We start from the raw sequence: 27,074 nt of genomic DNA, 5'->3' as shown, positions 1-27,074 counted from the left end.
GATTATACAGATAGCAGCAAATGTCAGAGGTGAGATACTGGAATGATTTACCATTTCCTTCTCTAGCTCATTTTATAGATTAATGAACTGGCATAAAGGAAGTTAAGTGACAGAGCTGCTAAGTGTCTGAGGCTGGGTTTGAACTCAAGTCTTGCTGATTTTATCCACTGTGCCATCTAGTAATAGTAGCAATCAGTAGTGAGATGTGAAACCAGGTCCAAATATTCCAAAAACTTTCTACTTCAGTATCCTCTATTCCATGGTTCTGGCCTCCCATTCAAGGTCTCAGTTCAAGCAAGAAGGATTCTGGGTGAGCCCCATAAGTCCAGAGTAGTATATTTCTAAAACAGTGCTTCTGTACATTAGGCATTCAATAAGTGAAAATTGAATTTGTTGTGGCACAGAAATCTTTTTAAAATGATGGTACCTAGAATAAAGTATAGAATTAGGACTGTCTTCTTGTCTTCAGGAGAGAGGTCATAATGATGTTGGACAGATTTTCATATGAATTAATATCTTTATAATTACCATATTGTGAGTTCCTTGAGGTGAGAGCCTGTTCTTTATTTATTTTTGCATACCCCTTGGCACACAATAGTTACTTTATGTTTATAAAATGAATCCCTTGCCATGGCTGCAAATTTTACTTCAGAAATGGAGGATTAGTGGGGTGAAACAAGCAGTGAGCTTCCACCAGGGTGGCACTAGAAATAATAGGGTTGAATTTATGATCTAATCAGCCTATTGTTTACTGTCCCATCTACTGCTATGACCTTCCTTCTAAAATAGCCTATCATTTACATTGTACAGATATTATATGTACTCTTATTTGAATGCATTCCCCTTAGAATGTGAGCTCTTTGAGGTCAGAATAGGGCTGTTTAGTGTTTTCATTTTTTTCTGCTTTTATACTTCAAGCACTGAGCAGAGTGCTTGGAGAAGAATAAGTTCCTAATGTTTGTCGACTGCTTGCATTATCAATTTTGGGGGATAAGGAGGGAGGAAAGGAGAAAATGTGGAACTCTAAGTTTTAAAAACAAAATGTTAAATTGTTTTTACATGTAACTAGAGGAAAACAAAATACTAAAAAAGAAAAAGGCAAAGACTGTGCAGGGAAAATAAATGTTTGTTCACAAGGCATCCGTGAGCAAATCCACCGGGGGCGGTATCTATAAAGAAAATAAACAGACAGTTCCTACTTCGGAAAGAGTGGGACAGGCTAGGAACCTCCGCTGAGACTCTGGTGCCTGGCCGGGCCAGAATCAGTGTGAGGCTGTGTCTGTACGTACAACGACGGGGGACGGGAGAGAGCGTCGCACCCAGAGGGCAATGGCCCGGAAGCAGTTGTGGCCTGTCTCCATGCGCCGGTTCCTGGGTTCTGGAGAGCGAGCAGAGGCGCGAGAGACCCGCCGGGGAGCAGGAGAGGGACCGCGAGGCGTCCCCAACCCGGGAGAGGAACCGCCGCTTGGACCAGCGCCATCATGTTGCTGCTGCCCGGCGCGCCGGACGGCCAGGGCACTGCCGTCACCCGAGCGCTTTCGGCGGGTAAGTGGCTGGAGCCGCTTGGTGCTCTCGTCCTCCCCCGCCCGTGCCTCCCCAGCCCGAGCTCGCCAGACCCTGCCCTCCGCCCGGCCCGGACCTCCCTGCTGGCCGCTGGCTCCGCCCTCTGAACCGGCCGCGCCCGGAGGCACGCGGGGCCAAAGGGCACCTGTGGGGAGCGCCGGCGGGTAGGGAGCTGGGTCCGAGCGGGAGTCCCCGGAGCGTCCCCGCGCGGGGTCTCCGAGCCGAGAGCTGAATCATGAATGGGTTGCGGGCAAAGCCTCCGGGCTCCTCCGGCGCCCCATTCTCTCCGCCCTGGCGGGGAGAGGAAGCTCCGGGGCCATGTCCCCCACGTGCCGCCCGCTGCCCATACAAAGCCCTCCCGGTGCCCGGCGCGCCGGGCACTTGGGTCCTCTGGCGCCGGCTCGGCTTCCCTGCTCTTCCCCGGGTCCCATCAGCCTGCACGCCGCGGCTTCTCTCGAGGTCGGCGCCCTTAGCGGAGGTCATTTCTGTGTCAAGTTCGTTTGTTGGGAAGTTGCTCCGCTGCTGGAGAAACTTAAGTTTGCAACTTCCAGAGGCCCGAAATGGCCCCTCTTGCCCTCCCCGCTTGCGTAGGGACCCGTTTTGGGGAGCCCCTCTGTCCGGCTCGTGTTGTGCTTGTGGCAGTCCCGGGATGTAGCCGACTAACCCTGTGCTGAGACGCCTTTCTTTCCTCTGGGGTGGTGAGCTTGGGAGGCTGGACTCTGCGTTTAAAGGACGAGGATTATTCAGTCCTACCTAGCCAGCCAGGTTGGAGTATTTCCGAAATAAAAAAAAAAAAAGGCTCGTGGCTAGAACGTTGGCTACAGATGAGCTTTTTGGATCACAGCTGCTGAGGAAGGTGATCTGCTAAATGCTGGGATGTGTGGCAGGACCTAGAAGGAAATAGAGTCTGATAAAACTGGGACTTTTGAAATATTAAAGGAGAAGGAAATGTCAGGAATGCTTCGAATGCCCCAGCTGTGATGTGTAGTGATTAAGCTTGATTCTGGAATAGTGCAAGGAGAGTCTTGGATTCTTGAAGGAAGTAAGGTATGAATAGGTATGGTATTGCCTTCAACATTTGTGGAGGTCCTTTATGAGACAGAACGGCTACTTTTTATTGACTTGTTATTAAGCAGTAGCAATTTGCATTCTTACATGTACTAGTAAACCCATTTACTCACCATGTAGCACAATTTGCATTCTCTCAAAATTTTCTTTATTATGATTTTTCCTGAGTTAGAGCAATTTACCCTCATTAAATGTAAATGTCCATTAGTTGATTCAAGAAGGACCTTGGAAAATGCACTTACACAGTGCTGATGATATATTCACTTTAGAAATGTGTGGCCAGGGTTTCAGTACACAATGTGAATAAATTGTTTAACATCTTTTGAGATGACTTGAAGAGATCTTATGTTGATCTGGATTGAATAAATTTCATAATAATCCCTTTTCTTAGGGGAAATGGTTGTTGCTGTTATGATGTAAAAAACAGTTTTCAGGATTTCTCCTTTTTTTCCTAATTTCCCTCCACTTTCTCAGGAAAGTCGATAATAATTTACTTGGTATATGAAGCTGTTAAGAGCTTGACTGTTGGTGCATAGCACAGAAACACTTTGGAATATGAGACTTGTGTTTTTCTGGGAATCAATTGTGTATAACTAATCCTTCTGGTAGCTCAATTAGTACAACTATTTTCATAAGTGATGCTTTTGAAAATTGAAATATATTGATACATCATTTACTTAGGCTTGTTATTCCCTGGGGAAATGCTTTATTTTAAAATACTTATACCCTAAAGAGCATTGAAACTTCTCAATACTTTTCAATCATAGCTTCTGTAATCTGTCAAGTTGAACCTGTGGGAAGATGGTATGAAGCATTTATTAAGAGGCGAAACAGGAATATTTCAGCCTCTTTTCAGGAACTGGAGGATAAGAAAGAATTATCAGAGGAGTCAGAAGATGAAGAATTACAATTAGAGGAATTTCCTATGCTGAAAACACTTGATCCTAAAGACTGGAAGGTATTGTATATGTATTTACCATTTTATGTTACATTGTAGTCATAGATTCCTTGAAATTGTTAGATAATATCTCTAAGGGATTTCAGTTATTCAGGGTATTTTCCCTGCTATCATGACATTCCAAGACCTTTCTGCCTGTTAATTCTTTGTTGTTCTTAGAATTACACTTACTAATTCATTTGACTTTATAGTGCATCATGTAGCTTGAGTCATGAGAACTGTTTCTAATTGATTTTCCTTTTGTTGATTAAAAAAAATATATGCCTATATTCTAAATAACAATATATTGTGTAGCCTTATATAAAACCCTTTTTTGCACAAAAGGTCATGAGCACCAGTACTACCAGTTCGTCTTTTAATGAGAACTTTTCTAGCTTTTTCTGCTCAAAGTAATACTAGGTTTCTAAGCTTTCTAGGAAAGTGGGCAAAGAATAGGTAGATAAGGAAGCATAGCCTCCAAAAGAACATACTAAGGAGGTATTTTGATACAAAGGAAAGAATCTTAAATTTGAAAAAGAAAGGATTTGAATCTTGGCTCTTCTTATTGGGACCTTTATGACCATGGCAAGCCATTTAACTGGGTCTCAGTTTTCTTAAATATAAAATTAGGACTGTTTGAGCTTCTGGCTCTCAGTCTGTGATGCTGTGATCCTGTGATAGAAAGGGGGAATGGTCACTATTCCATCTCCAACCCCCCATTGTTACAGCTCCTCAGTTTCTTTGAATTTGACTAATCCTTAGAATTCCACAAGGACTATCCTAAGGAGATACCCTAGGAACCTCCTTTACCACTACAACTATTTCTGGATTCCATATGTTGGTAGCAAGGAGCAATTGAAACTCTTACCTGGAAAAACTCTTCCCAATTACTCCTTATTCACACTACCCTTATCTGTTCTAATCTGTCATTATTTCTATACTTAACACACCCTCTTCTTAAAAATGTATTTATTGGGTAATGGTCTTCATTTTAGCTCTTATTTAGAGAATTAACCTGCTTCCATAAGGAGTTGGGGATAAGTTTTTCTTAGTAAAACCATCCATCTTCTTAGTCCCCTTGGGGGTTAAGGAATTAGCACAGCAGCCAAACAAAATGGTCCGCAGTTTGAATAAGTTAAAAGCCACACTGCTTTCTTTTGTCATACAAAGCTCATGGAATCTCAAAGGTGACAGCCTATCAGTTATTTATTAATAAGCATTTGCTAAGGTCCCAAAATGTGCCAGGCATTGTACTACGTATTAGACATTCAAAGATAAGAAATGAAACAATCCTACTCTCAAGATTACATACCATTAATACTCCTTGAGAGATCCCAAGACATAGTCTTTTTGTAGCCAACAGGGCCCAGGTGCTTTTCCCACTCAAAGGATTGTTTCCTATTCTTGGTGTAAGGCTAGAGGCAGGAGCCATTCAATTATTCTTTCACATCCCAGATTTGCTCATAGCCATGCCCTGAGAAAGGCTTTCTTAGCTGTGTACTGATATGCACAACACAAGAAACGAGAAGTGTATTTTTATTGAATTTAAATTTTTTATTCTTTGTTTTTTCAGAATCAAGATCATTATGCAGTTCTTGGACTTGGAAATGTAAGATACAGGGCTACTCAGAAACAAATCAAAGCAGCCCGTAAGTATTTTATATTGGTTACTATTTTGGAAATCTTCCAAGTCTGACATAAGAATATAATTATTCTTTTTAAAGGGTGTGAAAAAGTTCTAGATTTAACTATGCCTTTGTAGAATTACATCAGTAAAAAACACTTTGTGGTTAGAGTATGCTTGGACCAGCAAAACCAGAAAACAGACTTATAATCAATGCCTATTTTCTCATTTGTTTACTTCCTTATTCATTAAAGATAAAAAAAAAAAAAATCAGATTGTACTGTGAATTTTCCCTTTCAAGGAAAAAAACATTCTTAAGATGGTCAGTTTTAAAAATAAGCTAAGCTTCTGGTCTCTTTGGGAATGTGTCTTATCTATATTTAGTAAGAGTTACTATGCTTTCTTAGGGGGAAGCTAGGTGGCTCAGTGGATAGATTGCTCCGCCTGGAGTCGGAAAGACCCCAGTTTAAATCCGTTCACAAGTAATTACCAGCTCTGTGACCCTGGGCAAATCACTTAAACTTAACCTTTGTTTGTTTTAATCCACTGGAGATAATTTGCCTTTGCAAACCACTCCAGTAACTTTGCCAAAAAGTCAGCACAGCTTCAGACATGACTGAAAGATTCAACATCTGTGCTCTATTGGTATTGCTTTGCTCTGGGCTTGAGTCACATTATTCTTGATGTTGGCCTTTCTTTTTGTTCAAAAATAGTTATTTTTTTTTTTTTTAGAGCCTTGTTATATTTTAAACGACATGATAAGAAAAATTATTCAGAATTTTTCACCAAAGGATTCAAACTTTAGTTGCCTCAACCACATTTAGCCATGTTACTCTCTTCCTTTATTAAACACTAGCTTCTTACTATTCCCTGTATCTTATAACTCTACCATAATCTCTCCACCAAAAAAAAAAAAAATCTCAATTTAACCAATTATAACACTAGAGTAAGTGAAGAAAATGACTAGAAGTTCATACTTCAGTTTTGTTGTATATTGTTTTGGAAAATTCGTAATTTAGTCAGAGGAGCTAAGTTTCTGCTAATAAATCTCCAATTCAACTTAGTGAATTTTTATGCTAGGCATTGGAGATACAAAGACAGAAAAGGCTTACATTGTACTAGGAACCACATCAAACATTTAATTTAATAATTTAATACTAAGAGATAAAGACTTTTAGTAGCTAGGAGTGTATGAAGAAAGGCTTCCTATAAAGGGTACCTTGGGAGCTAAGCTTTGAAGGAAATGAAAGAGTCTTAAGAAGTTAAGGAGGAGAGGGAGTATATTGTTGGGATGGGAGATAATTGGAGAAAGGCATGGATAAGTAAAGGCAAGTAGTCCCAAATAATGAAAAGCATTGTAAATTCAACAAATCTGAAAAGGTAGGCTGGAACCAGATTGTGCAGGGATTTATGTGTCTAAATGAGTTTTATCCTAGAGAAAATCAGGAGCTGCTAAAAATTCTCAAGCAAGAGAGCAACATATATTATCATATTTGTGATTCAGAAAGATTATCTTGGCTGCTGTGTGTAAGATGTATTAGAGAGGGACTATTTCAGATGTGAGGTCATGAGCTCTAAATAGGATGATGGCCATGCAGGTTGAGAAAAGGAAATGGATACAAGAGAGCTTGTAGAAATAGAATCTATGAGAATTGGCAACAGTTTGAATATGAGAGGAAGTGAATGACTGAAACCTAAGTGATTAAAGGCATGGTAGTAAATGGTAGAGAAGTTTGGATGAAGTTAGCCTTGGGAAGAAGAACCACTTTATTAGAGAATGGAATAAAGAGAGGATAAAAGTTAATTTAGAAAAATTTTGATTTGCAGAATTGGGAAGAAGGAACTTAGAATAGAGTCTCTTGCAAAAATTGGAGGCAAGTTCCTTTGCTGAAATGTATAAAGGAAAATGGTATAGGAGGCTTCAGAAAAAGTTTTGGAACAACTGTTAGGAGAAATCAGTGGTTGTCAAACCAGGGAAGAATAAAATGATTGCTGATACCCAGTTGAGATAACAGAAATTTGTGCTGAGCTTAAGTCTACATAGCTTTCTCCATGGGTGTTCAAACACACTGAGGAGGAACAGAAAAGGTAGAGACAAGGTTTGCCAAGGCATGAGTTGCGGTAGGATAAGAGACAAGAATTTCAAGGGTAGCAGACAGATGGAGTTGGACTGGTTATATAAAATCAACTGAAAAGGATGGAAAATGAAGCTGAGACAAGGGAATCCTCCCAACTCTTTATTACCCGTACTTTCACTCCATCGTAGCCACACATACGGCTAGTAAGATGCATGTCAAACCTGTTTGGTGCAAAATCTAAACTTCATATAATGTCTTCCCATCTCTCCCTTTTTTGATTTTCCCCAATAATCCTACAATTTTGTTTTTTCTTGTTCTACATTTTAGTCATCAAGTTTTATAAATTTTAATACTAAAATTTCATATAAATCATTCCCAGGGCTTCCATACTAGTTCAGTATCTAATTATCTCTTGCTTAGAATATTACATTAACCCCCTAACTAGTATTTGTGTGTCTAGTGTTTCCTCTCTTTACTTAGCTATGTGAGATCTGCCTCTCAAAGGCACTGCTTTAATCATTCTCATTGTTTGCTCAGAGACTTCTCGGTTTCTCCTCATTGCCTGTCAAATAAAGTTTGACTTTTTTAGTGTGACATTCAAAGTCCTTCATAATTTGGCCCAGGGTACTTTGGTGTGTATGCATGTTACAAACCTGTAACTTCAATCAAACTGAATTACTTACCCTTTTTGCCTTGTATTCTTTCTCTTCCCAACCACTATATTTGGACCTCATCTTTACCATTCAAATTTCTATTCATCTTTAAAGCCAGCTTAAATATCACCTCTTTTATAAAGGTTTTTCTAAATCCCCAAATGGAGGCAGAATTTACTGCTCTCTAAAATCCCATATAAGTTTATTTATGCCCTTCTTATTACATTTTTCAAATCCATTTTTCACCTATTAGATTATAATCTCTTTAAAGACATAGACTATTTCTTATTTGTCTTTATATCCTTCCTAATCCTTGGCATGGTATCTCTTTTTTTTAAGCAATAGTTTTTTTCAAAATAACATGCAAAGATAGTTTTCAACATTCATCCATGCACAACCTCGTGTTCCAAATTTTTCTCCTTCTCTCACTACCTCACTCCTCCCCTGGATAGCAGATAATCTAATATAGATTAAAATGTGAAATTTTTCTAAATATCTTCCCATATTTATCATGCTGCACAAGAAAAATCAGATCAAAAGGGAGAAAAAATAAGAAAAAAACAAACAACAAAAAAGGTGAAAATACTATGCTGTGACCACATTCAGTCTTCATAATCTTCTCTTTGCATGTGGATGACTTTTCGTCACAAATTTATTGGAATTGTCTTGAATCACCTCATTGATGTAAAGAGCCAAGTCCATCACATAAATTTGTTGTTGCTGTATACAAATATCTCTTGGTTCTACTAACCTCATTTATCATCAGTTCATCATCCTGTTGATCATTTCTTACAGAACAATATTCCATTACATTCATATACCATAACTTATTCAGCCGTTCCCCAATTGATAGGTATCCATTCAGTTTCCAGTTCCTTGCTTGCCATGATATTTTTTGCATAATAGATGTTCAGTAACTACTTAAGCAGATGTATAGAAGAATGGATGAGCGTGTACTATGGTAGAAAGTAGGGAGTCAGTGCTAGACTATGTAAAGTCTAGATTTTTGGGGATTTTTTTTTTTTATCTTTAATGAATAAGGAAGTAAGGTTCCAACCCTTTTCAAGTAAAGAAAGGGTTGGAATCACAGAGATATGCAGAACAGGGACCTGTAGATAGTCTTGGGGAAAAAAATTTAAGAGGCATAGCTTTTAAAACCAGTGTCCTTGTACTAAGAAGCATTGTTTTAGTTGGAATATTTGGTAGAATTAATAATTGGTATTGTGACTTCTATCATTTAAAAACATTCAGTTGCAATCTCTTTATGGAAAAATTTAATCCAAGATTAGTTGGGTTTTAAAAATTTGACTTATATACATAAAATATTGTGTGTAATTCTACTTGTGTTATACTTCAGAATGATGAGCAATGGAAAGTATGTGACTAGGAATTTGAAATTTTTTTTTTCTGAACTTTATGTTAATTGCTGCCTCTCTTCAGTGTTATTTTTGGGATCAGGGTGGAGATGGTAACATTGGGAGGATTTTTAATCTCACAACTTTTAGGTCTGCCTGTTCATCTTGTCTTATTTCATGAGTTCACAATGTGAAATTCATATGTAATAGATGTTAACTGGTTTGTCTTATAAATTATCAGAAGAAAAACATATATAAACCAGATGTTAATTTTTATCTACTAGTATTAGACATACTCAAATTTTGAAGTCCAGTAAGCATCAAAGTAGTTGAAATCCTATGAAAGAAACATTTGGGATATAAAAAGCAAAACTGTTCATGAAGAGTTTTACTACATTAAAGCGTAGTACTAGACAAACAGAATGTTTTACTTATAGAATATCATATTTTGAACCTTTTCCTTTTTCTTTTTTTTTTTTTTTTTAAGTTGTAACATTTTTGGCCATCCTCTTACTCTTAGGAAGTGGCCTTGAGATCAGAAAAAATTATAGTTGATGAGCTGACAGGATTCATAGGAATGTGAGGACATTTTTACATTTTTATTCTGTAATATTCTGTCTTCTGGAAATGACTTAGCTGTCTAAACCTATATCTATATTTTAATTCTGTGATAAGCAATAAATGTATTAGATTGAATTAAGTGTATGTAATAAAATACATAAAATAAAAACAATAAAATTGTTTACATAATGTTTAATTTTATTGATGCTTTATATAAAATAGATTAAAACTAAAAAATATCATGTGTAGAGAATGGTTTTGACTATTTTGTTGTATTTTTTATAATTTTAGAAAGAAGCATGTGTCTTTGTAAGGGGTCAACATAGAGATGGTGGAAACCTAGCAGACTATAGATTTATTGATACAAATCATGCTTCTAGAGGGAAGACTTAACATTGAAGGCAATACCCTATAAAATTGATTGAAAAGTTATCCTACTTACATGCACTACGATATGCCACTAAACCTGAACATCATATCTTCCTTAATAAAAATTTCCTTTCCTTCACTTCTTTTAGACTCTTGGTTGTATGATGGATTCTTTTGTTAGAATCACCATAGAAGACTAGAGATAAGGCAATATTATGGAATCTTTATTCTTTTTCAGAGTACAAACATAATATTAAAATAACATTATAACTAATTATTTACTTGAATGAAAAGAAGCAGTAACTGGAATGTCAGCCTAATTGCCAGAAAGATCTGGTATAAAAACTCTTCTGACACTTTAGGACTATCTAAACCAGTACATCATTTGACCTCTCAAGGATTTGGAAAGACTCTTTGCCTGCAAGTTGAAGACATGCCAATTTGCATAGGTTAGAAGGAGTTTCCTTATCTGAGAGTTACAATGAAATCACAAGTTCAATTCCTCATTGATACACATCAAAAAATTACAGACATTAAATATTAGTTACAATATATAGGTAGAAATTATTTTTAACTTTTTTCTTAAAGTACATTAAAAGGATTACTTTGAAAATCTTGTTTATTTACAAATTTGATTGTTCATTTTATATATGATATGTATCTTAATGCAAAACTTATGTTAGCATTAAGGATTTTGGCAGTAGAGTAGTTGTTGATCTGTATTAGTTAAAGTTTTCTCACTGGGAATTACTTACACTAGTATAGTAGTGAAATCTCAGATTCATTTTCTTTCTCCTCACCCCTCAAAGAAAGGTTCTGGTAGATAGCTGAATGTTTTTTTCTTAATCAAATTATGTTTAAAACATTAATAGTAGCTAACATTTATATAGTTCTTTATTATTTACAACTCACTTCAGGAAAGCCCTGTGAAGTAAGCAGTGTAAATATTGTCCCTTTCGGATAAGAAAAATAAGTATTTGAGAATTCAGATGACTTGCTCATGTTTGCATAACTAATAAGTGTTAGGGGCAAAATTCAAACCCAGATTCTCTATCCCCAAATATGGACTCTACCATGCTAATTAGAGAAATGTGTAGTTTTTATTTACTTATTTTTATGGATATAGAGTGGTAATTAAAATTTTTTAATTTTTAATGGTAAGTCTTCCAAAAAGGTTTTAATTTAGAGTAACTATTAAATGGGGAAAAGGAGGGAATCTGTTCCATGACCAAGTATGTGTCATGACATTCAAAATTATCCTTAACATCCCAGAAATGAATCAATTTAACTTGTTTTTATTTTCAAATACAAAACATTAAATAACAAAACTTGTCCAAACCTGACTCGTTTGGTAGATAAAGCCATGGTTTTGAAACATCATCCAGACAAACGAAAAGCAGCAGGTGAACCAATAGCAGAAGGGGAAAATGACTACTTTACTTGCATAACTAAAGGTAAGAAAATACTTTCAGTGGTAAGAATTTCTAGTGTTTAATAGATTAATGTAAATTTTTTATAGGCTAATATTATTTAATATCTTAAGTAGTGTATTTCACTTTAATGTGTGGTAGCATTAACAAGTAATTTTTAAGTAAATAAAATTTTTTCTAATAATAGAAGAATTGGTTTAGATTTTTTTTTCTATTTCATGATGACAATTAAGACCTCCCAGTTTTCTTTTCCATTTCAAGTCATAGTGTAAATTAACATACGACATTGTGTTAACACCTAAACTAAGTCAAACTGAAAATTACTTTTCATGGCTAGTTTTACTAGTTAAGTAAACTGGTTTAAACTAAATTAAGAAATTGATTCTGTATTCTAATGCATTGCATAACCCATAATTGAATACCATATTATATTCAGGAGACTTTATATTAAACATAGGAGCATTTATACATTTATTAAGAAAAATAACCTATTTTCTTCCCAGAATACTAATCACCATTTCCAAATAGACCTTTATCTTTAAAATTTTGTGACTTGACATGAAGTTAACATTTTCTGACCATAATGAAAAGTTTTTAGATACATACTGACTCCTATCATTTCTATATTTTTTCATTCCTATATTGTAAGGATCCTTACTTGCTATCCCTGCTGCCCAAGACTGGCTTTTTTTTTTAGTTATTTAAACTGTTTAAAAAAATGGATATTTAAACTAATACTTCATCATCTTTATAGTGGAAAGCAATACTCCATTAGTTATTGTGAAAATAAAGACCTACTTTAACTTAAATGCTATTAACACCAGTAAAATTAGCATTTTCTCATAGAAACATGTAAAGTTAGGTCATAGCTGCCAATATTTTGTGACCTTGTAACTTTTTTTCCTCAGCTTATGAAATGTTATCTGACCCCGTGAAAAGACGAGCATTTAACAGTATAGATCCTACTTTTGATAACTCAGTTCCTTCTAAAAATGAAGCAAAGGACAATTTCTTTGAAGTGTTTTCACCAGTGTTTGAAAGGAATTCCAGGTGAGCTACGGTATCACCTTTTGAACTTAGATCCCTGTTGCATGCATATAAAGGTCTTCCATATTTTCTCCTTTTTCTTCTGAAAACTAATTTTACTTCCTCTTCTTGTACAAGGAAGAAGAAAAAAAAGAATATTTATCTCTTCTTCTCTTTTAAAAGGATATAGCAGGCTCAGTTTTCTCCATTGTTTCATTTCCTAAAACAACAGCCCTATTTTGACATTCTAGAATTCTACTATCTTATGTTTTCTTTACCTTCTCAATGCCTTATGTAATGTGATAATGACTCAATTTGATGCAGATACATTATTTGCTTGTAACTTCATTTCTTTCTCTTTTTTCCACCATCTTACTCCTTTTCCTTAGTATGTTTTCTCCCTTTTGCCCACTATTAGTTGAGAAAAACGATTGTTCTCTTCTCTGGGCAACTGATTACCATTAAGCTTCTCTGGATAAGAGTGGGTTTACATTAAAAAAATTTTTTTAAATACCTTTGAAATTTTTTAAGCTTTTATTGGGTCCACTTATATTGTTTTCCCTGGTCTGTGGTTCAACCTTCCTGCCTTTGAGAGTTATTTTCTCACATGGCTTCATGTGCAACATGTTTCCTCATCTTTTATTCCTCATCTAAGGCATTTAGTATCACCATTTGTACCCTTTTAGGGCTCAACAACCAGGTAATGAAAGTATATAGTATATTTTTGTGTAAAATTGTTTTAGATAGGTAATGATTATTTTTCCATTCCAAGAAGATGCTACCAGTTCTGTAATAGATACAGAGACCTAGTTTGGAGACAAACTAGTTCAATTATTCTGAGGCTACTTGTAAGTCAAAGATTTTTAATTCAGAAAGTGTGAGTAGTAAAACTTTTATTTTTCTAAACCTGGGCTTTCAAGTGGGTTTTCTAATCTCTCAACTCACTTGTCTAGCCTCTTTATGATTCTCTTAATTTCTAAGCTCAATTTCTATATCTACTAGGTATTATTTTCATTGTAAAGGAAGTATTCTTTTTTCTTTTTTTTTTTTACCAGTAGATGTTAAATATATTAAAATATAAATTAGATACACATTAAGTATACATGACCAAACTGTTATTTTGCTGTACAAAAAGAATCAGACTCTGAAATATTGTACAATTAGCCTGTGAAGGAAATCCAAAATGCAGGTGGGCAAAAATATAGGGATTGGGAATTCAATGTAATGGTTTTTAGTCATCTCCCAGAGTTCTTTCACTGGGCATAGCTGGTTCAGTTCATTACTGCTCTATTGGAAATGATTTGGTTGATCTCATTGCTGAGGATGGCCAGGTCCATCAGAATTGGTCATCATATAGTATTGTTGTTGAAGTATATAATGATCTTTTGACCCTGCTCGTTTCACTCAGCATCAGTTCATGTAAGTCTCTCCAGGCCTTTCTGAAATCATCCTGTTGGTCATTTCTTACAAAACAATAATATTCCATAATATTCATATACCACAATTTATTCAGCCATTCTCCAATTGATGGGTATCCACTCAGTTTCCAGTTTCTAGCCACTACAAAGAGGGCTGCCACAAACATTCGTGCACATACAGGTACCTTTCCCTTCTTTATGATCTCTTTGGGATATAAGCCCAGTAGTAACACTGCTGGATCAAAGGGTATGCACAGTTTGATAACTTTTTGAGCATAGTTCCAAATTGCTCTCCAGAATGGTTGGATGTATTCACAGTTCCACCAACAATGTATTAGTGTCCCTTCCAACATTCCGCATTATCTTTCCCTGTCATTCTAGCCAGTCTGACAGATGTATAGTGGTATCTCAGAGTTGTCTTAATTTGCCTTTCTCTGATTAATAATGACTTGGAGCATCTTTTCATATGGCTAGAAATAGTTTCAGTTTCTTCATCTGAGAATTGTCCGCATCCTTTGACCATTTATCAATTGGAGAATGGCTTGATTTTTTATAAATTAGAGTCAATTGTCTATATATTTTGGAAATGAGGCCTTTATCAGGATCTTTGACTGTAAAAATATTTTCCCAGTTTATTGCTTCCCTTCTAATCTTGTCTGCATTAGTTTTGTTTGTACAAAAACTGGAAGTATTCTTAAAAAAAAAAAAATTAAACTAGACATTAGGCTTGCCATAAATATGTTTTCTTTTTACAAAGCATCATAAGATCATACATTTAAAGTGAAATGGACTCAGTTGTTTGCCTCATCCAAACCCACTCACTTTACAGATGAAAAAAATGAAGATAGAAGAGATTATAATTTGCTCAAGGTCACCCATGGAGTAAATAGTAGGACAAATTGGAAGCCAGGCCCTTGATCTCCAGTTCCAGTATTCTTCCCATTTCACCATTTTGCCTCTTTTGATGTATCATCAGCAAATGATTAAATGTTGGGAGAAAAATGAGAAAATGTTTGGGAGAAAAAAAATGTTTTGGAAAGGATAACCACAGAACTAGAAAGAACATTACTCCTATTTCTCCTTCTGTCTTGTACCACTGCTCCTCTTACCAGGCTTCAGCTTTCGAACTTTATATGTAGGGTCTAGTATGTGAAAGAGTGACTTTATAACCAGGTAGGGAAGTTAGAAATTATATTCTGCTTTTATAAAACGCTGTTAGTGTCATGGCTTTTTTTTTCTTTTTCTTTCTTTTTTTTCCTTTTTTTTAATTAGAGCTTTTTATTTACAAAACATATGTATGGGTAAGTTTTCAACATTGACCCTTACAAAACCTTCTGTTCCCCAGACTTTGCCCTTCTTTCCCCACTTTTTCCCCCATACCCTCCCCTCGATGGTAAGTATTCCAGTATATGTTAAAATATATGTTAAATTCAATATATGTATACATATCCTTACAGTTATCTTGCTACACAAAACAAAAATGCAAGCAAACAACATCAGAAAGAGTGAAAATATTATGTTGTGGTCCACACTCAGTTCCCACAGTCCTTTCCCTGGGTATAGATTCCTTCTTCCTTACTGAACAATTGAAACTGGTCTGAATGAATTTTTGAAGAGAGCCACGAGTGTCATAGCTTTTAAATAAATGTTATAAAAGTAATAAGGAAAGATTTTCAAACCAACTGCTCATTCTATTTTGAAGGTATATCCTATTAGGCAGAAATGGTTAAAATATTGCCTATTACAAATAATGACATCCATTCAAGTTTCATATCAGTTTTTATGACTGGATTTGTTTTTTATTTTAATATTTCAGATGGTCAAATAAGAAAAATGTTCCTAAACTTGGTGACATGAATTCATCATTTGAAGATGTAGATGCATTTTATTCTTTTTGGTAAGCTAATATGCTTATTTAAATAGTGTTACTATCTTAAAAGGATTTTAATTAAACATATGTTGATTCTCAAAAAATTCAACATGAACTTACTGAAGCCCTTCATTTAGAATTTATTGAAAATTTTTTTCTTGAAGCTGTTTTTTCTTTCAGCTGTTTGACCTTTTTTGAACAAATGATTCCAATCCAGGTACAGGTATATGTCAGTTAGTGGAGGGGAAGTAATTAGGAAAGGGAAAGAAGATACAAATACAAAAGACAGGGTGGTCCTTGACCAAAAAGCACTTATAGGAACAATAAAATTCAGTTTTACAAATTAATGGCTTTTGCTTACCATAAGATATTGAAGAAAATGATCACCTGCTATGGTTGCCTATAATTGATTACAGAGTTTAAAAAAATTTGGGTAGCAAAGGAGACAAGTAGAATCCAGGACAACGAGGTGGAGGTAAAAATCCATAACAAATCTCAAAAAGCTAAAGAACCTGTAGTAATTGGAGGAAAGGGGGATGTTAAATTTTATACCCCATTCTATTTAAAATGAAAACAAGATAAGATACTCTTTGTTAACAGAAAATTTAGTACATACAAATTAATCCAATTACTAGTTTCATCTTTTTACTAAAATATATCATTATACAAATAATAGTTTTAAAACTTGAAATTGTTTATAGCTGTCATTTTATGTTTATCTATTTTTTATTTGAGGTATAACTTTGATTCTTGGAGAGAATTTTCTTATTTAGATGAAGAAGAAAAAGAAAAAGCAGAATGGTAAGTAAAGTCATTAACAAGAAAAGTAGTTTAACTCCCCTTCCCCCCCCCCTTTTTTTAAATGTGAGGATGTATTTAATTGTGGGTGTCTTGAAAATGATCCATCAGAATTGATCATCGGGTGTCTTGAAAGTTACAAAACATTCCCGAGGCTTGTTTCACAGTGAGGAAATCTTCATGAATTAATATTACATGAGATAGTAATGGTAATCCTTTTTATGATATGACAGTACACATCCATTCCTTTAAACTATTTAGATGTTTCCAAATTATATTGTGTAAACTAATGGGTAGAGGTACTTACATATATATATATAATTTTTAAAGGATATATTCCAATTGGGAAGTAAAAATCCAGAGTCTGAATCCTAAATCCAGAGCCAAGAATAAACGTCCCTGGTGCATAGAATTCTTATGTAGCATTGATAGCAGATCAAAGCCAACATCCTTATGTAGAGATTTCTTTTATGGTAGCTACTATCTTTAATAAAATCTGAGTGCCTCTTTTTATAATTGAAAACTTGGCTAGAAGCTGGGAGCAGCTCTTGATGGGGGCTGGGAGCTGTTTGAGCTGGAATCAGAATAAAGAGAGTTTCAGAGCTCCCCTGGTAAATAGGATGGTCTAATATCTAGAGATACCTCCTGTATTTTACCAATAAAACTTAGCAAGAAGAGATATAAAAAAAATTCCATTCAAAATAACTATAGAATATATGAAGTACTTGATAGCATGCCTACCAAAACACACATAGGAACTATATGAATGGAACTCTAAAACTTTTTCACAGAAATAAAGACAGAACTAAACATTTGAAGAAATTTTAATTGCTTATAAGTATGCTTTATTTTATTAAATTGAAGTACTTTCTAAATTAATTTTCTTATTTGGTACCATAATATTCAAACCATGAAATGATTATTTTGTAAAGCTAGAAAAAAAATAATGAAATTCATGAGAAGAAATGAAAGGTCAAAGTTAACATTTCAAGGAAATAACGAAAGGGAACCAAAAGTAAAGAAGGAGGCCTACCAGTAACTAAGCTACATTACAAAGGAATAATCATAATAATGATTTTGTAATGCCGGAGAAACTGAGGCAGGAGAGAGATTAGAGAGTTTTCAATAGTTTATTAATTGGAGAGTATAATTGACTGGACAGGACTCTTGTCTCAAATTATCCAGTCAGATAGAGATAAAGATATACTGGGACCAAGGAATCCATGTTGGTCCCAGGGCTGTCATCTCAAAGAATGAAGCAGCCCCGAATAAGAGCGGCCTCTTCCTTTAAATAACCCTAGAGACAAAGACACCCCCCTCCCCCAAAAAAAAAAAAAAAAAGGTGGGAAGGCTTCGGTCAGGTTGGGGGGAGACCATAACTCCTAAAAGCCCAGAGACAGGATGTCTGAATACCCAGAGATAAAGATGTCAGTGAGGTATCTTGGAATATTTTAGAGGGATATTGTAAATTCTTGAGGACAGGGGATCTGCTCTCTTGTTTATCTTGCTAGCAATATATAACCTTAGAGTAAACGGTTCCCAGTCTTAATGGACTAGAGTGGGTTTTTACGACTAAGGGGATTTAACAGAACAGCTAAGGAAACTGAGACAAAGGAAACTAGTTTAGGGGAAACCAAGTCGGAACAGTTAAAGAGAACTGTGGCATAACAATTTGTTACACATTAAAAAATAGGTTGATCATTGTGATAAAGTTTACAGTATAAATAAGCAAATGAAAACAATAGTGCTGGATTTGTTAAACCCTGTCCTCAACTTAGGCAGCTAGGAAGCTTGGTGGCTTTACCTGTAGGGTGTAATCAGGAAGATGTAAGTTTTCTCAGTAAAACATCATGTCTTGGGGCAGCTAGGTGGTACAGTGGATAGAGCATCAGCCCTGAACTAGATTGGCAACTTTGCCTAAAGAATAATGTTTTAGGAAGCTAGATGGCGCAGTAGATAGAACATCAGCCCTGAAGTCAGGAGAACCCGACTTCTAATGTGCCCTCAGATACTTAACTCTTCCTCGCTGTGTGACCCTGGGCAAGTCACTTAACCCCAATTGCCTCAGCAAAAAATAAGTAAATAAATGGTCAAGAGATATGGACAGGCAATTTGCATAAAGAAGTGCTCTTAAAAATAATTCCTAGAAGTCTTCACCCTACTCTAAATCCCTTGTGGTTTGAGGGCTGAGGATCTGGGAAGCACACAGTCTTAGACAAATATTTTTCTTTCTTCTTCCTGTAAGTAAATTTCTCACTTCCCTTAGAGGAGATTTTGAGAACTATATACAATATAAACAGAAGAAACCATTTATTCGTTACAGTACCACTCAGCTACAGTCTTGAGCTTGCAGAAAGTTAGCTCTTCATAGCCTGCAATCTCCTTCATTAGACATCAGTTGTGATGTTGTAACCACAATAATTCTTCAAGACTTCCATATATGGACAGAAGGATTTCTGCAGTAGAAATGTGTGCACCATAGGTCTCTAGAAGTATATCCTCAATGTAAAAAAGTTTGCTCCAGACTCTATCTGATCACATCTTAGCCAAATTTTTGTAACTGTATTTGAGGGATGCTTCTTTACACCATGACCTTTGACATCACTAATTTAATGTTAAGGATCATCCTTTTAAGTACAATGATTTGCTCTGTTTTAACCTTAGAAATCATTATTCTGAGCATGAAACTTTAGAAAATTGTTACATCTTTGAAATGTTTGCCATTTTATAGTCGTGATGAGAGGAGGTGGATTGAAAAACAAAACAGAGCAGCTAGAGCACAAAGGAAAAAAGAGGAAATGAATAGAATAAGAACATTAGTTGGTAAGTATATATATATTGTTTTTCAAAGGATTTAGTTAATTAAGTGGGGGACTAAATATTCATAGGGTTGTTTTTTTCCTTCTGATAGACAATGCATATAGCTGTGATCCTAGGATAAAAAAATTTAAAGAAGAAGAAAAAGCCAAGAAAGAAGCAGAGAAGAAAGCAAAAGTGGAAGCAAAAAGAAAGGAACAAGAGGCAAAAGAAAAAGTAAGTTGAGAACTTTTGAAGGTGGCTGGTAGAATGAATTCAATCAATCAATCAATATTTATTAAATGCTTATTTTTAAGGCACGAATTACTAATTGTATTATGCTAATTGTGCTAATTGCTTAAGCTATAAAAAGAAGGAAAAGGCAGTCCCTGCCGTCAAGGAGCTTCCAAACTAATGAGGGAAACTTTAGTCAACAAATATATACAGAAAGGGATATATACAGGATAAATATGAAATCATTAATAGAGGGAAAGCTTCCTGTATAAGGCAGGATTTTAGTTAGCTTTTGAAGGAAGCTAGGAAAGGCAGTAATTGAAGCAGAGGATGGGAGAGCATTCCAGGCACAAGGGGCAGCCACAGAATTGGAATACCTTGTTCGTGGAATAGTCAGGATGTCAGTGTTATTGGATCAAAGAGTAGTATATGTCAAGGAGTAAGATATAAAAAGACTGGAAAAGTCAGAGGAGACTAGGTTATGAAGGGCTTTGAGCACCAAATAGCACTTTGTTTTTGCTCCTGGAGTTTATAAAATTATAAAATGTGACAAAAATTTCTCTATTGTTTCCAAAACTATTAAAAACAGAGAACCTAGGGACTTAAACTTAAAAGTGCTATTATTGCTAATGTTCTAATTTGTATAATTAGTAGCAAGAGAGGAATTTTAATTATAAACAACTTACCAAGCATTTACTGAGATTGTATTGAATAATGCAAGTAGTGTAAATGTCACAGCATCTAATATCTTCAGTATGATAGTAGTATCTAATATTTTCTTCTTGAAATAAGACAAATTTGAAGGTATTTATTATTTTGACCATACTGTAATTCTTTGTTCTTCAATAAGATGATTTCAAACTCACTTATTTTCTGAATCGAAGTATTCATTAAAAGATCATTATTGCTTCAGGTCATTGAACAGTGACATGCCATTTTCAGTGCATGATAGTTTCTTGTTTTCCTTATTATAGCAAAGACAAGCTGAATTAGAAGCAGCTCGGTTAGCAAAGGAGAAAGAAGAGGAAGAGGTTAGACAACAAGCGTTATTGGCAAAGAAAGAAAAGGAAATTCAGAAAAAAGCCATTAAAAAGGAAAGGCAAAAACTTCGAACTTCATGTAAGGTATGTCTATCTTGTAAAGCAAAAACTCTTTTCACATACCAAAAAAGGATCATAGTTCTAAAACTGGAAGGGACCTCAGAGGCCAGCTTGTCCAATCCCCTTTTTTACAGATGAAGAAACTGAGGCCCGGGGAGGTTAAATGTGGTGTCAGATGCAATATATGAATCCATGTGCTTTAATACCAGACCAGTGCTCTTCCTGGTGCTTTGTCATATGCTGGATATTGGCATCTGCTAGGCACATTGTATCCAAAAATAAAAACCAAAGTCTCTTTCCAATAGGACACATGCACACATATATAAAATATATGCTAAACAATTTTATTTGGGGCATGGAGGGCACTGGCAATGTTGACATAGGTCTTCTATAGGAGGCGGCCTGTTGAGAAGCTAGGGATTCTAAGAGGCAAAGGTTACGAGAGAGTAGATTCCATGCATGGAGGTAAGTTTATGCAGCAGCACCAAGACAGGAGATTTGTGATATCTACCATTTAATGGTAGGTACTCAAAATATTTTTTTTTTAATAACTTTTCAATCCCTTCTGCCTAGCTAGACTTTTCTCCCCTCTTCCTTAGTTCTAATTTTAGATTTCTGTCATTATCTCCCTAAATTTGATTATACTAACTAGTTTCCAGTTGCCCTTGTATAATTGATATGTGATGTTTTATTCAGTAGTTTTAAATATTAAGTAAATGTGATTTGTTGTTATTCACTAACCCCTATTTATCATCATGCCACAAGATAACACTTTTACTGAAAACATAAACTCTCTGGTAGTAGATGTTTATACTGAGGAATAGACTGAGTAGCACACTCTAATAGAAGAAAATTCTTTTATGGGGATCACATTACTTATTTTTGTCTCTTATTCTTTTATTTTTTTAAATAGTATTTTTTTCCCCAAATACATGCAGATAATTTTTAAGATTCATCTTTGCAAAACCTTGTGTTCCAAATTTTTCTCATTTTCCCCTCAATCACCCCCCAAGACAGTAAGCAATCAAATATGGGTTAAAACATGCATCACACTATTTCTTTATCCACTAGCAGTTTCTTGGAGATTTGGCTCATAACAGCTATAAGACTCATTCACTCTGCATCCATAGCCTACAAAAGTTGATTTTTATAACTGAAGAACTTGGCCAAATCCCCCCCTAGGATTTGACTGAAGGTCAGAAGGTCAGAAGCTATGAAGTAAATTAAACTGCTGAGATTTTCAAAGGTTCATGTATTAAATCTCTTTAGCTATTGGTCTTATAAATCAGTAATTTGCATCAATATGTACACAACAAATTTCTGTGTTTGTACTTTCTAGAATTGGAATTATTTTTCAGACAGTGAGGCAGAGTGTGTTAAAATGATGGAAGAGATTGAAAAACTTTGTGATCGTCTTGAACTAACAAGGTATGATCACCATCTTACTTAGAGCTCTATCCAGAAGCCAGCTTTTTTGTTTTGTTTTGTTTTAAATTATAACCATTATACTTAGTATATTCATTTATTAAACTCTGAAACAGTTAATGTTGCTTTCTAAATGCCTCTGAGAGAAACATAGGCCATATAGCGCAGTTGTGATTGTAATAATAATTCACAAATTATTCAGTATTACTCATGTGTATGTGTATCCACATTTTACAAATTCATATACACAAATACATAAAAATCAATTTCAAGAAAGAAAAACATCAAATACTGAGACTTGAACAATAGTTGAACAAAACTAGAGACTAAAATTGCATGGTAATTATTGGGTAGTTATAGAGTTTCTCATGTTGGTAATTAGATGCTCAAAACAAATAGCAACCTTTTGTACATATTGTACTTAAATTTGTAATAATGACAGCTTGGCTGAGCTGTAAAATTACAGTAAAAAATTTACACAAAATTAAATCTTAACATTTAGTACTATAAAGGAGGGGATTTTTTCAATGCAATATAAGAAGATGGTTCCTTTGTATAAAACTGAACATCCTTAAAACACAAAAAGTCAACTTTTTCTATTAAATTTGGATAATATTTCATGCTCCTTTTAAAAATTTAGCTTGCAGTGCTTGAATGACATTCTTACATCTACTACAAAAGAAGAAGGGAAGGCTGCTGTGGAAAAGCAGGTAATGTTCATTTAACATATGCATTATTACAGTATGTATTATGTGTTGAACTAGTTGGCTGTACTTAGTACATGGTTATTGTATTTACTTTTGTCTCTTAAATGTACAAATACATTTAGAGAATTTAGAGCTGACAGGAACCAATCAAGAGCATCTAATCTAATCTCTCTTACTTTACAGAGAATGATGATACTGAGGTCCAGAAAGGTTAAGCCTTAAGAGCCCCAATAGGAAATCTTCATTAAATCTTGTTATACTTTTCAGCATCACTTTTCCTTTTTATAGACAAGCTGACCATTTGGCAATGAATCTTTTGGCCGAGGCAATCCGTAGATATGAAATGCTCCTGGGTTCTTTTTTGTAGTGATGGTGGCAGAATGGGAATAGGGGATATAAAGAATCATAGTTTTTAGATTTAGCAACTTTGACATTCATTTTTTCCCCTTACGGCTTACCATTTCCTTTTATTTGTACACAATAATATTGCCCTGTGAGGAAAATAGAGCTTAGCATTCAAACAGAATTTGTCTTGAAGCATATATTTTGAAGAGGTCTTGGCTCTGGTATGTTTAGTTTGGCTGCCTTAGGACTATTGAGCTTGCAACCTTGAGGTCAGTGGGCTTAGCCTTCAAATCATTGGCTTGGTGATGTTGGTGCCAGTAGACTTAGTGGGCTTGTGGTTGTGGCCATCTTATATTCACACTTGGTGATCTTGAGATCTGAGATTTTTGATAGTAGTTGTGCGCTGGTACATCAAGTGGTAGCTCAGGGGGCTGTAGGCTTGGCACTCCTAGGCCTGATTTTGGTCCTAGGGATCTTGTTGCTAAGACATAGCCTAAGATAGACCTGCATTTTCTTTATTTCTGTCAGCCTCTAGCAAAACATGTTTCTCAGGAACTTGGTGTCACCCCTTTTAGAACCTCTTATTGCTGTGACTTGGGTTTCTTGGTGCTGTTTATGTTCCATTTGTGGGACTTATTGTGGAAGATAAGAGTCTTAGACTTGGCCATCTTTATATCTCATCCTTGTGCTGCTGTCATTCCATGGCCTGGAAGATAACAAGAGTGAAAGAAAAAGCAACTTTGGTATATTTTCAAATGTAAGAATATCTTATTTACCAGTACTAATGGACTTATTGGAGAAACTGAATTTTATAAATTCTGACACTCTTAGTATAAATGAAAACAGAAGACAAAGTTGCTGTTAAAAATAAAAGAATGGTATGAAGGGGATTGTTAAGGACTTATGAAGTATTTAATTTATCATTCTTCCAAAGGCAACAAGAAACATCATTTTATGGGAGTACTTGGTCATTTTGTTTTAACAGTAATCATTTGCAAAAAAATCACCAGGAAGATAATTGCAATTTATATGATAGGATAGGAAATGAAAGAATTTGTTAAAGAACCTAATACTCTCCATATAAAATGAACATATGTTGTAATATTTGGTGACTTTTCAGGGTGAACAAAAGAAGAGCAGAAAGAAAAATAAATTGGAAAATATTATTCAGGACTAAGAAATAAGAAAAGCTAAAAATTATAGACTATATAAAAAACTTCATACCTAAATATCATAACTACTTTGAGAATTCAGTGTGACACTGATAGGGTGAGCAAAAAATAACCAAAAAAAAAAAAAAAAACCCAAACCATATTAAATGAATTATATCTTGAAAGAAAGGAAATGACTAATGATGTGAAAGTCATTTCTGAATCAGCTATTGATCAAAACAAAATAGGTTCCTTTTTTTTTTTTTTTTTTTTTTTTTTTTTTTTTTTTTTTTTTTGCTGAGGCAATTGGGATTAAGTGACTTGCCCAGGGTCACAAAGGTAGGAAGTGTTAAGTGTCTGAGGGCAGATTTGAACTCGGGTCCTCCTGACTTTAGGGCCTACAGTCTATCCACTGCACTATCTAGCTGCCCCTAAAGAGTGTCTATTCATCAGTGAACTCCAGTTGGACATTTTGAAAAAAAAGACTATTGACACTAAACAAAGCAAAGTGTTTAAAAGAACAAACATCAGTGTCAACTATCACCATTCTTGAGGAAGCTTAATCAATACAAATCAATTGCCCAAGGATTGCCAAGAATACTTGGAAATATCTCAATCAAAAGATAAGTGAGAGAGAGGGCAGCTAAAGGCAATGTTGATTCCTATGTTGTGGAACTTGATAAAATAACATGTCAGTATCTCTTTAGCTTATGCAATCTACAAAGGACTTATCTCTTCCTTAAGTCAAGTTATCCTTGAAAATGTGAAAAGCACCCAGCAAGATTCTTGAGGATTTCAGTGAAAGACTTGCCAAGTTCACATTAAGCACTTAATGACTCGTCTTTGAATCCAGCCATTAAGCCACTTCCTAATTTAATTGTATTATTGCCTAGTCAGCATCTCTCCATTTTTTCTACAAGAATAAAGAGAGAATTAGATGTTTTGCTAAACTTTATTTAAATTATATCCATCAATCAGTTATGAAGCATTTACAATATGTCAGGTACTCTGCTAAGGAATACAGAGAAAGAGCAAAACGATGGTAAGTAAAAATTATGTCCCTGTATACATACGTGAAACAATATGTTTCTTGTTAGACATATAAAGGATTACCTCGAAAGTAGATATAAAGTAATCATAGAAGGGAAAGGCACTAACACATGGGTAGATAAATACCTCAGGAAGTGTCTTTGAATTGAGCCTTGGAGGGAAGACAGAGATTCTAAGTAAGGATCAGGAAATAAAGTATCTTAGGTGTGAGAATAAACAGGGCAAAAGCACTGCAAAAGAAAATATAATGTTGCATATAAAAAAATAAGTAGACTAAAATGCCTGAACAATTTTGTAGAAAATTGTTTGGGGGGCCCAGATTTACTGGTTTAATAACAGTCAAAAACGGAAACACATTTAGTCTAACATGACCTTTTTTTGATGAAGTCAGGTTTTTTCTATATATTTATTGAATATACTCATTGACTTTTAATTTGACAACTGTTACTTTTTTTTTTATTGAAGCAGTATTTACTCTTCTTTATCAATACCACTTCTATTCTCAACAGTCTTTCAGATAACAGAAAGTCAGCCAGGTTTTTAAATATCAAAAGATATGGTTCATTTAGGCTAGGTAACTTGAATTAATCCAAGCTATTAATCATGTCCTTATTAGTTTGGATTAATTATGTCCTTATTTTGGATATCAATTGCTTAGCTGTTTTTGTACTGTCATTTCCAGTGCAAAGGTCATTTTACTTGGTAAAAAAAAAAAAAGCAGAAGTAATATGAGAATTCAGTTTTCAAATGATTAGAAAAAATCATAGACATTATTATTCTAAAAAAGGTCACTTAGAAAATTCCAATAAGTACCAATCCAAATGGTAATTTCCCATCTCTACAAGAACACATTCATGGAGAGCAACTTTGGTGAAGGTATGAAAAAGGAGACTAATATGGCCCTCTTGCATATATCAAAATCGTGAGATTCCTTTAAAGATTTAACAATGGAGAACTAGATAACTTTGTTCATTGACTCTCCAAACAGGGAAAGAAAGGAACCTGTGGTTTTCAAAGGTGTTTTCCAGTGCCATATAGGATATCTGGTTCAAAAAGGGAAAGGAGCAATCCTCCAAATGTTCCTTTTTCTACAGATGATATAGTATTAATTGCATCAAAACTTAGAACATCTTGTAAATATCATCATCAGCTAATTTTGGAATATAATAGAGCTTCCTTAATTTTAAATATACACACATATCTATATACATAAACATTTATGTACATATACACATAAAAATAGATATAGTACAGGAAATAAAAATAAACATATCAACTAAAATAAATCCATATCAACTAAAATAAATCTATTATATAAAAGGACAGAAACAACATATATGTATGTGCACATACATAAACACATAATAGCAATATATTTGTCTGTACACGATTTTATTTATGCATGTATGAATATGCATAAATATGGGAATGTGCTTTTGTGTATATATAATGTGAGGCGTTCCCTACATGAGAAAAACCAAATTAATAAAAATGTTGTCTAATTAAGCTACTAATT

At 34.8% G+C, this 27,074-nt stretch overlaps 1 protein-coding gene across 4 annotated transcripts in view; it reads left to right on the top strand.

Moving 5' to 3' along the window:
• The first annotated feature begins 1,326 nt into the window (after nt 1–1,326).
• The window catches only part of DNAJC2 (DnaJ heat shock protein family (Hsp40) member C2), a 37,074-nt gene continuing 11,326 nt past the window's right edge, over nt 1,327–27,074 (top strand). Inside the window, exons 1-12 of one of the 4 annotated variants that reach the window (XM_003771475.2) lie at nt 1,327–1,545; nt 3,399–3,589; nt 5,142–5,217; nt 11,564–11,662; nt 12,547–12,688; nt 15,899–15,979; nt 16,688–16,753; nt 19,482–19,573; nt 19,662–19,783; nt 20,755–20,904; nt 22,220–22,308; nt 22,946–23,015. In XM_003771475.2, coding sequence (XP_003771523.1) covers nt 1,482–1,545; nt 3,399–3,589; nt 5,142–5,217; nt 11,564–11,662; nt 12,547–12,688; nt 15,899–15,979; nt 16,688–16,753; nt 19,482–19,573; nt 19,662–19,783; nt 20,755–20,904; nt 22,220–22,308; nt 22,946–23,015 — 1,242 coding nt within the window. In that variant the 5' untranslated portion in view covers nt 1,327–1,481. Of the gene's footprint in view, nt 1,546–1,676; nt 2,023–2,063; nt 2,611–3,398; nt 3,590–5,141; nt 5,218–11,563; nt 11,663–12,546; nt 12,689–15,898; nt 15,980–16,687; nt 16,754–19,481; nt 19,574–19,661; nt 19,784–20,754; nt 20,905–22,219; nt 22,309–22,945; nt 23,016–27,074 lie in introns of those variants that run through there. The other 3 variants (XM_031938698.1, XM_023504750.2, XM_031938699.1) reach the window with 3 other exon arrangements.

Source organism: Sarcophilus harrisii, chromosome 5 (assembly GCF_902635505.1).
Source record: "Sarcophilus harrisii chromosome 5, mSarHar1.11, whole genome shotgun sequence".
Classification (NCBI taxonomy): Eukaryota; Metazoa; Chordata; class Mammalia; order Dasyuromorphia; family Dasyuridae; genus Sarcophilus; species Sarcophilus harrisii.
Note: the sequence above shows the minus strand (reverse complement) of the source record. Positions and strands in the feature narration are given on the sequence as shown.